Raw genomic sequence first — 10,243 nt, forward strand, 5'->3', positions numbered from 1 at the left:
AGCTTAAAACGAGCGTTGTGTTCCCGCCTCTACATAGGCTGCACAAGGGTAAAGTAACACCTCGGTGACAAAAAGGAATACAGCATGGTTTGACCTACTGGTAAAGGTACTTTTTTTTTTCTCTAGGTTTCAGAAAGCTTCTTAGCACAATGCAAGGCATTGGAGCAAGCTGCAAACTACAGTCTTCCCCGAGTTTTTAAAAAATTTGTGATCTTTTCTCAGAAAACAGTCTGGCCATTAGCACTATAGCTGCCCTGCTCTGTTTACCAAGGTTAAGCATAGATCTATTTTATGATGAAAAAGCTGCAGGTGTCAGTTTCTCCTACTAGTTAGAAGCTCTCCTAGTTCTTTAGGAATGGAGAATAGCAGCACTTGAAAAATTCAGCAAAATGGACTTGCTTCTGGCTTCAATTAAGAACAAAGTCAGCTTTTTAGTGTCACTGCTGAGATCAAACAAGTATGTTATCTACGGAAGAAAGTTTATAATGTTAAGGTTGATCAGCTTTTGACTCCTTAAATGCCCCAGGGAACTCTAACTCAGATAAGGTCAAAACAATTGTCCCTTAAAAAGTCTTCATCAGTTTTTAGCTACTCTGGCTTTAAAAGGAGCATGCAAAAACCAGTTTTCAGTCACTGTTTTGCTTTTTAGGAGTGTTTCCTTACGTAAAGACAGAGGACTTACAAAAAAAAAAAAAGAACAAATGCATTTCTTAATGGGTTTACTTTGAAAAACAAATCAGTTTATTGGAGACTACACTTTTTAACAAAAAATTCATCAGTATTAAAGCAAAGACTTTCTAACCCATTTAACAGCTACTGAAACAATCCTTTTCTCCATTCAGCGTTAACACTTCTTTTATCCTCTTCTCAAGAAAGACTGCATGACTGGTAGCAAAAAATTCTTCTCCAGAAGAAAACTGCTTAAGCACTGCTCCCTCAGAGCAGAAGATGTCTTCAGTAACAGTCAGCTTCATTCTCCTCTATGGTTCCCACAGTAGCGAGGATGTCCTGTAAGAGAGACTGAGGGCTTTTCTCCACATGGTCACTACTTTTACTGAGCTCATCATGTAGCTCTTCTAAGTCTATGGTACCTAAAGCTAGCATCATGCACTCTGGATCTTGAAAATCCACCCCATTACCACCATCTGTGGGGAAGTTCTGGGCCAAAGAACCCTGCCTTAGTGTCCTTTGTAACCAGGCAATGCTGTGTCCCATAGGTGCATCTCCAGACTCTTCTGAATCCTTCAGGGTACTAATTGGATAGAAATTACCTCTTAAGACAAGCAGTATATCACAGGCTCTCTGACCTACTGGTTTGTCGCAGTCACACAAAGACCGAAACAAAAAGCTGAACAGTTTTGCTCGGCAAAATATCTGCAGCGACTCGTTCTGATGAATGGAACTAGCGACTGCAGATGAGTCAGGATCACAGGGGCACTCAGGAAGGCCAAGTTGACAAATTGTCTGACTACAGAAAGTTTCAACCAGTTCCAAACCACCATGTCTGACTTCCCAGTCTAAGTCATGCTCCACAGTCTGGATCACTTCAGAGACAAACTGCTCTGTATCTTCCAGCTGACCTGTGCAGCCTTGTCTCACCCACTTCGTGAAGATGCTGATCACAGCCCTCCTAGGAAAGCCCTCTGGGTCCGTTGACAAGATTTCTTGAAGCTTTGCTACAGTGTTCTAAATGTGCAAAGAGAAAGCACAATGAGGGGAGGAACGTGCAAAGAAACAAGAACAGCGGAAATAAAAAATGTAGTATTTTCAGTACCGGTTATGAAATCTGCCTGCATGAGACTGCAGGTAATTTGTGAAGAAAATTATAAGTAGTACAGCAGTAAACTGATGCGTAGTTCTGCTTGATTCTGCAGTGAGCTACATAAAGTCATCATACCTCTTTATTATATTGATTCCCTATGACAGGTGACTCTGGAGCAAAGTAAGTAATGAAGGCCAAGTGTCCCACAGCGGTCACAGCACTCGCTCGCACGTAGCTTTCTGGATCCTCAAGAAGATCTTCTGTAAGCCTCGGCACCTCTGAAGACAGGAGAGACTGCCTGAACTCCTCCTGGTCTGTAAACAAGACAGCAATCCGAAGAAGCAAGACTTTATTCTCTCAGAGCATGAAGCTGTTTCCAATGCAAACAGTTCTTTGCGTCATACAAGGATGCCCACTGACTGCAGGGACAGCTGCCAGTGAGCTGAGCCACTCCAGAGACCAGGCAGCTGCTCACAAGAGCACAGACACTCTGTGTCAGGCTCCCCATTTTCCAGCAGCTTGGTGACTTTCAGTCAAGCCCTGCTAGACACTGGAACTTGGAAAAATCCATTTACAGTTGTTCTAGCGGCAAGAAAAAACTTTCTCTGGGCAAGTAGGAACATGGTTTCAGCCTCATCAAACTTATGCATTTGCTTAAAGGAGGAAAAAATAGTAGTCTTTTCTTGTTGTCAAGGCATACGGCAAAGAAAAAGAAGGCAGCGGCAGCACTGAGAGGGGCTGCAGGGTAAACTGCTAATGCAGCTGAGTGTGCTGGATACTTCCTTTGTGATCTGAGAACAAGAGTAGTTGACAACATCCCCCTCTCTTCCAACAATGCAGAGCTACTGTAGGAGAATTAACATTGCCTTAGTGCTACCTGCTGCAAAGCCTGAGCTACCAGTAAAGTGGAAAATCACTAATTAATCCAAAGCATGCAAAGCAGATCTAGGCTTTTAGCCTCCTAAATCCCAGTCCCCAGCCTGCTGAGTGAAACCAGACTCCACTGCAAACTGAAAAAAGGGGAAATATTATCTGCCATTAAGCAGTCACCTGCCTTGACGTACATGTCTCAACATATATGACTGTATCAGCATCCCTCAGTTTAACTCACCAAAACTGCCATTAAGGAGGGCAGGGCAATCCGAGTTCAACAAAAAAGCAGGATAAGTTTATTAATCTTTTTGTCAGATTTTCATTATGATTTAAGAGTAAAAATCTTGACACTTTCTTTTCTTACGCCTCCAGTTACAGGTCAAAGGATGCTTCACAAGCCTGACTGACTTTTATAACATTACAAGAAATACTCCTCCAGTCTGAACTGTTAGATCTCTGTACCTACCTCTCAAGCATTTAATCAGGACAGTGAGGAACTCCAGAGAAGAATCTCTTACTTCCCAACAAGGACTGCATAAACGCTTCTGCAGCACCAGAAACACATCTGCAAAAGCCAAGTAACAAGCCTTACTGAAGCAATGACTGTACAACCTCTATATCATTTTATCTGATGCAATCCCTCTTGCTGCTGCTGTGTGCTTCTCCCAGAGTTCTTCAAAGCTCTGTTTGGGCAGCTAAACCTAAATTCAACATAATTGTGAACAAATGAATCCTAAGTGCTTTGAGCAGGAAAGGTAGGCAAGAGCAGGTTTCATATATACCGCTAGCTACTGTTTGTCGCAACTTGAATAGCTTTGTTACCTTCCAAAATCTTCTCAGTTTGTTGCCACTGACTGTTGGAGCAGGACAGTTCCTGCAAACGCACCAACCACTTGGATGTAGCTTGAAATGTTTTCTTTAGAACCTGAAGCAATATAAAGCAGATGATTGACTTTACTACAGGAGGATGGCATTGTTGCCTTTATGCTAGACAAAATTTGTTTCAGCCTCAAACTTACAGAGAAATTCTCAGAGTAAACAAGTACATATGCTTCCTTGCTAAGAAATAAGCCACAAATAAATAGTGCCTATATAACATTTTTAACAGACACCCAGAAAATGCTTGTTCTCAGCTTAGTATTATGAAGTTCTAGTACCTCCAGCTTTTGATTTGCAATTATCAGAGTCATTTGAACAAAACAAAGCATGAAAACAAAACCCCTTAACGCCAAGAATTCAATACTTAAGGGCCATGTCAAGTTGAGTATGTTGGCACTACTCTTAGACGTGATGGCTCCTGTCTTTTCAAGAACACTCAATGTATTGGTCTGTTACTCTCTCATTAGAATTTTAGCTATTTCCTGCAAGCCACCCAGAATCAAGACAAGTCTACACATTCTAATACAAACTGTGCTAAGAAACAACTATTGTCAGACAATTTCTCAGAACTATATCCCACTGGGGCAAGCTAATAGACTTGGATCTCTCCTTAGTTGTATACTCACAGTAGGGCTGGTGTTTGGACTCTCCAGGTATGCCAGAAGGACATCAAATAGACTTCCTATGAGCATGTCACAGCCTGAAACACAGAAAACAAAACTAAACCACCAATACTGAGAGAAGGAGCAGCTGAATCTCAATTCAACTGCTGAAACACAGAAAGCCAGAGGATTGTAAAAACTGTTTTGGAGAAGAAAGCAAGTAGAGTCCTCAAAGTAAAGAAGAAACATCTAATTTCTCACAACCGCTAAAACCTTTTGAATTACAGCATTACCTGCCCTAGCTCATCAACAGAAAGTAAGGTTAGCCGAGACATTAGGAAGAAGTGGAAAAAATGAAGAAGTTTCAGAAATGGAAGTGGTAGTCTTCATTCAGAAAGATCAGTGAAGGGGAATGAAAAATTCTGCAACTACAGAATAGTCAAGTATTTCCGAAAAAAAAAAAAAAATTAAAGTGCAAAGATTAACTCACCTTTTCGCTCCGAGAGTGCTGCTAGGACATCAAGAGCTGACCTCTGTACTCTGAAGCAATTGATCAAGATTCGGCTTATTGTGCTTCCCAGAGGAGAAGCTGGACTCAGGAAGCCATTACAGAATTGTAATATTGTCATGAGAGAGCGTAGCAAAGATGTATAGGGTAAATCCACTGGCAAACGAATCTAATGGGAGCAGAGAAAGAAAAAAGAAAAACGTTTCCAGCAAAAGTCTCAAGTGTGCATACAGAGCAGGAGTTTTTGGTCAGGAGGCAGCAAAAATTGCTATTTCTAGTGTGTTCTTAAGGTACCACAATGCTAATAACTACAAACAAATTATCTTCCTCTCTCCCAAGAACTATTGCACAGACGGAAGGAGATTCTTCTCAGTGCTTGGGAAAGCAGTTCAATTTATGTTTTTTCACTGGATCAATAACTGCAGTAGAAGTAAGGCATGGTAACAAAGCTTTTGAAGATGGATTTAAAACTAAGTGCAGTCCTTCTTTACAAGCCTCAGTATTCCTCTGGTTTCCTATTTGGAATCTACTGTGCTAGATTTCTTTAACTTATGGAAGTCCTCACTGTCAACTCCTCTCCACGTTCTGTATGCTCTACTGCAAAAGTTTGCAACCAATCTTAACGCTGTCTTTCAAGGACCAATTTGATCCCTAGGCTGTTTTCCTTCTCTGAATGTTACCAGAGACAGCAGTTCCTCCAGATGAGCAAGGGTCTGACACAGGAGATTAGCACAAGATGACTTGGAAGACAGAAGACTTTCAACAGTGACGGGATCACTAACAGACTCATCCAGCAAACCTAGAGGACCAAAGGAGGGAAAAGCTCAGGTTGTTAGTGAATACAAAGGACTGTGATTTTTAAAGTTAATCAAGATATTCAGGTGATGTAGTATGAATATCCCTTCAAATGCAACCATCAGTAGAGTGCTGCACTTCACCACAAACACTGCTCCTGTCTTTGACTTCTACTCTTCCTCCTCCAGTTTTGTCTGCACCAGACACTTAAAACACTGGCAAGCAGACTAGCCTCTAACTTTTCTATCACAACTGTACCTGCGTATTCCAGAGGCTGGGAGGCTGCTCTCAAAATACAGTCCATTGGCTGAAGTAGAACAGTCAGTGCCTGAATCCTCACATCTTGTGGGCTTCAAGGAGGAAACAGCAGTTACCAAAACAAGAACACTTCAATTCCTTCCCAAATATCTGCCCCCAAATGCTGAGCAGAATAATGTTTTTCATGCAGGCTTTTAAACAAGCCAGCAATGACAGAGCAATGAAAGCATTATCACAATTCAAGCCTTCTTCCAAGCTTCCCTGGCTAACTGAAAGCAGAGGAGAAATTGCTCTGGAATTTAGAAGCAGCCTCATCAAGCTATGCAAGTAGAGAGTGGGATTCTGTGTAAGAAGGTGGTTTAGAGAGGGGCATTTCTTGTCAACAAAATCGTGTCCTTATATCTTAAGACACAGGTGTTACTTAGCCTGTAAATCAGTATCTGTATGCGCTGTATTCATCTGATGATTTCTTGATGCTTTTTCACTACCTAAAGGGGAGTTATGGAGAAGATGCAGGCAGACTTCTCAGAGGTGCACAACAAGACAAGAATCTTAAATTGCAACAGGGTAGATTCCAACTGGATATACAGAAAATACTTTTCATGGTGAAATGAAAGTGCTTAAGCACTGGAACAGGTTGCCCAGAGAAGCTGTGGAATCCCTATCCTTGCGGATTTCTGAAACTTGAATGGTGAAGGCCCGGATCAACCTGATCTATCTTGGAAGTTAGCCCTGCACTGACGAAGAGGTTGAATTAGATCACTTCTACTGGTTCCTTCTAACCTAAGTTATTCTATAACTGCCGACAGTCTCCAGATGCGCAATTCGGCTGGACAGCAGTGAAAGCTTTTACACTAGTCAGTGTTTTTTGTGAAAGAGAAAACTGAACAGAGACTACTGGATTTGACAGGCAGTCAAATTGTGTCCATCTTAATTAACCTTGGCAGTATAAAGTTGAAGGAGTTTGCTATTTCTTCCTGAAACTAGCTGGCTGCAGGTAAGATGCAAGTGTATACACATAAACATGATATTGACTCTTTTAATTTCTCTCTCTTTGAAACTGTATTATTCTTACTATCAGGGTCTGAAGTTTGTTAGCTATTGGCATGGTTCTTGCCAACCAGTCTTACATATTAAGGAATGTAGTGGAAAATGCAGTGAGGGAAAAAAAACAGTTCTTGGAAAGACACCAGAGATATTAGTACAGAAACAACTGCAGAGTGCAAAAATGTCATTGCAGTAAGTCCTACCATTTGTAGAGCCTCAGAATTCCCACTGCCAAAGGACCCGCTTGTACTGGGGTTAAGTGTTCCAAAGCAGAAGTCACTAATGCCCAAAAACTGCCTTCAGTGTTACAAAACACAGGAGACCTGAGAAGAAAGAAGTGTAATATGTCTTATTAGATGGTGGAAAACAGATATATCTCATCACTGGATCCAAGGTCGCAGAAGATCTTTACCATGCCATGTTAAGCAAAAGATTCGCCAGCATGTGCTGTGCTTGAACAGCCTCTTCCGTCAAAAAGGATTCTATTTGCTTTGCTACACGTAACCAAAGCACTTTAGTCCACGTAGCACGACAACTGCCAAACAAACCAGTTAACAGTTTTAATGACTGCTCGATGTGAGAGGCAGAGCTGGACTGAAGGGATTCTTCTATATGCTTTATAATCATTTGGGCACACGCTGGCCAGTCACAGTCCTTTGTACTGAGAGGTTTAGTCGTTTCAGACTCTACAGAGAGGGTGAGCATGTGCACCAGAAGCTGACTGGCAGCTGAAGCCACAAACAGGCTGGGATCCCCTTGCAGAGTGAAGATCACATCTATGCCTCCTGTGTGAAAACAAAACAAGTCACTGGAGAAAAAAACAACAGCCTTCTTATTGTGAGGTGGAGCCTTGTTGCACTCCAACCACATATTATTCTAATTCAAGTACCACACAGCTTTAAATGCTGTTCGTGGGGGTTTTTATACTTTATTTTGTAGTCTCTATGGCATTTCAAAGTCAGCCAGTCCTTAACGACAAACAAACAAACAAAAAGCAAACAAAAGAAGAAAGTAAAATTGTTTTCAGATCCTCGGGTGTTTTAATAACTCAGGAACAAAAGAGGACTTCAATATAGCATTAGTAATATTAGGAGACTTGACAGCACACTCACTGTGTATTTATGGAAGGAGCCTGCACCATCTCTGGACACAACCAGTAGGAAAAACATGAACGGCAGCAACAGTACTACTTTTCCATCACATGGACAGCAGCACATGCTGCATGTTAATACCAATGCAGTCTTTTAGATCCTGTGTACAGAGGGGCCTAAAGTTGGTGTTAACAGCAGAATTTACTTACCTGCATAACAACAATGGGACTGCAAATGTGTGCAACTATTAAGAGATAAATGAGCCCCTGGTTAGTTTTTCTGCACTAAAATCATACTGAAATGTACCTTTTAGTATAAGTTACAAATAAAAATACAGAAGGCTTTTAATAAGCTATTTTTATCATGTGTTTCATAAGATGTGCCTCTCTCCCCTCCAAAAAGGGCACCATCTTCAGTGTTTGAGAAAAAAAAATAAAAAAAATTAAATGCAGAACTAATTTAATAAAAACCCCACCATCTTCCAATGACTTCAGTGTTTTTGACAAGTGGCTTATTTTTTTTCTTAAACAAATGAAAACTCCTGTCTCTCTCATTTGAGATCTGAGCAACAGACTGGAATGGAAGAGACACAGAGGATTTGGGGAGTTCCCAGTCCTAGAAGTACTCACCACTGTTGCAGAGGAAGTGGAGGGCAGGCTGGTGATGCATCATGCTGTGCACACCCTCCACCCAGCCACTTCGCACAGATGCATCTTCCCACACTGCGCTGTTCAGAGGCCCATCCCTGCCAAAGAGCCTGACCAACAGCTTCTCCTGCTGAGGCCAGAGGAGAACACACAGAGGAAACTGTAAGCAAAGGGTCTCAAGGGGAGCGGAGAGGCTGCTCTGTCATCTGCGTCAAGAGTATCAATACTGTAGTGAAACCTTCTCTTGCTAAAGGATCACTAAACCAGAAAATTTTCAGAATCCCATGCTTAAACTCAACATATGTCTCTTTTCATGGACTAAGCAGCAGAGTTGTTCAAAACCAAAACTGCTTGTTTTTTAGATGCGAGGGACAACTTATGTATATATCAGTTCCATTAGACTGCTTTATGCAGTTGTACACATCTCTTCCCTGAAGGAAGCCTTTTGGGTTTTGAGTTTTGTACTATAAATGTATGCTACTGTAGGAAGCAGGGTTTTAAAATGCTCCCTCATTTTTGCAGGGAATCAGAGATTTCCTGTCAACCTACTGTGGGGAGAAAACTACATCTGTTAGTGCAGTTTAAGTCTACAGGATCTGTCCAGGGATACAATATTTTGCAATGACTGCTGTGAGATAGTGTCATCCCATACACTGTTTTGAACTGAAGATGAGAAGCACTACATTTTAGCATTCATAGTACTACTGTGGCAAGACAGAAGTAAGACAACAGCAGCTTTACACGAGAGTTGAAAAGGGAACTGTATGATTGTAGGTCTTCATTACCATATCACTGTTTGCCAAGTTGTTCAATGTATGTCAGAAATTTTATAAGCAGAATACATACATGTTCAGGTGTCCTCCATACAGAAGGAGGAAACAGACATGTGGCAGCAGGTACCTGGGTAGCTGACTCACCTGCAAGTGTTGGAAGCGGTTTTCGGAAGCGGCAAGTATCCCAGCTAACCGCAGAGTAAAGGAGAGGATGCTCGGACTGGGCTCTGGCAGTGCCAGCACGGAGGTGATGAACTCTGTCAGACAGGGGTTGTCCTGCAACAGCTCCACGGTAGGATCTAGCAACCGGGTGTTGCCCGAGAAGAGGCCAGAAAACAGAGGGTCACTGCCAGGACTTCTGTCCTCTCTCATAACTCTAAGGTGCTTGCCTGAGCCGAGTGTAACCCCTCACAACTGTCAGAGACGAATTTGGGTTCACCTGAAGCCCAAGCCCAGGTACAGGCCTCAAGTACTAAACAGTGTTTTCAGGTGTCACCGAGGGAAGAGCATCCCTGAGGGAGGCCTCCCCCAGGGTCCCGGCCTGCAGGCCTCCCTCCCCCTCGGACAAGCCCCTGCCGGTCACCGGCGGCCAGGGCTGGGGCCCCGCAGGCGGCGGGCACTCACCGAACTCCGTCAGGCGCCGGAACCAGTCGAGCAGCTTCTCCAGGCAGGTGTCGTCGGAGCCGGGCTGCCGCGGGTCGGCCAGGGCGGCACAGACGCGCGGCAGCAGGAGGGAGCACTCGCGGGTCATGGCGAAGCGGCGGCGGGCCCGGGCGACGAAGCACGACTTCGGGATGGACATGGCCGGGGGCTGCGGGACCCTCCGCGGCCGCCCCCTCACCGGCAACGACCCGCCTTACCGGCCACAGCCGCAAAGCGAGTGTCGCAAAGGTGGGGGCGTGGCCAAGGGGGGGATCGGTCAAGGGGCGTGGCCCGGGCGCGCTCAGAGGGCGGGCGGTGCGAGGGTGGAGTGCTCCGCTCGTGTGGCGCTGCAGAGCGGCGGTGCTG

General features: G+C 43.6%; 1 protein-coding gene across 1 annotated transcript; it reads right to left on the minus strand.

Moving 5' to 3' along the window:
* Positions 1-799: 799 nt before the first annotated feature.
* Positions 800-9,986, minus strand: BRAT1 (BRCA1 associated ATM activator 1). The gene is made up of 13 exons (XM_059826229.1): positions 9,860-9,986; positions 9,380-9,534; positions 8,445-8,592; positions 7,137-7,509; positions 6,928-7,047; positions 5,678-5,769; positions 5,305-5,423; positions 4,607-4,793; positions 4,141-4,214; positions 3,458-3,560; positions 3,102-3,200; positions 1,898-2,076; positions 800-1,686 (listed from the first exon to the last, which is right to left on the minus strand). The coding sequence occupies exons 1-13, from the start codon at positions 9,984-9,986 to the stop codon at positions 955-957; spliced, it is 2,508 nt and encodes an 835-aa protein (XP_059682212.1). The 3' UTR covers positions 800-954.
* Positions 9,987-10,243: the final 257 nt, after the last annotated feature.

Source organism: Gavia stellata, chromosome 18, assembly GCF_030936135.1.
Source record: "Gavia stellata isolate bGavSte3 chromosome 18, bGavSte3.hap2, whole genome shotgun sequence".
In the NCBI taxonomy this organism is placed as follows: Eukaryota; Metazoa; Chordata; class Aves; order Gaviiformes; family Gaviidae; genus Gavia; species Gavia stellata.

Excerpts from the sequence above, each read along its gene's own strand:
- BRAT1 (XM_059826229.1), bottom strand. The coding sequence starts at position 9,986 with ATGACCCGCGAGTGCTCCCTCCTGCTGCCGCGCGTCTGTGCCGCCCTG. Across the intron at positions 9,535-9,859 it reads CCGGCGCCTGACGGAGTTCG|ATCCTACCGTGGAGCTGTTG; the intron begins GTGAGTGCCCGC and ends CCCGGTTGCTAG. Across the intron at positions 1,687-1,897 it reads GGAATCAATATAATAAAGAG|AACACTGTAGCAAAGCTTCA; the intron begins GTATGATGACTT and ends TTGCACATTTAG.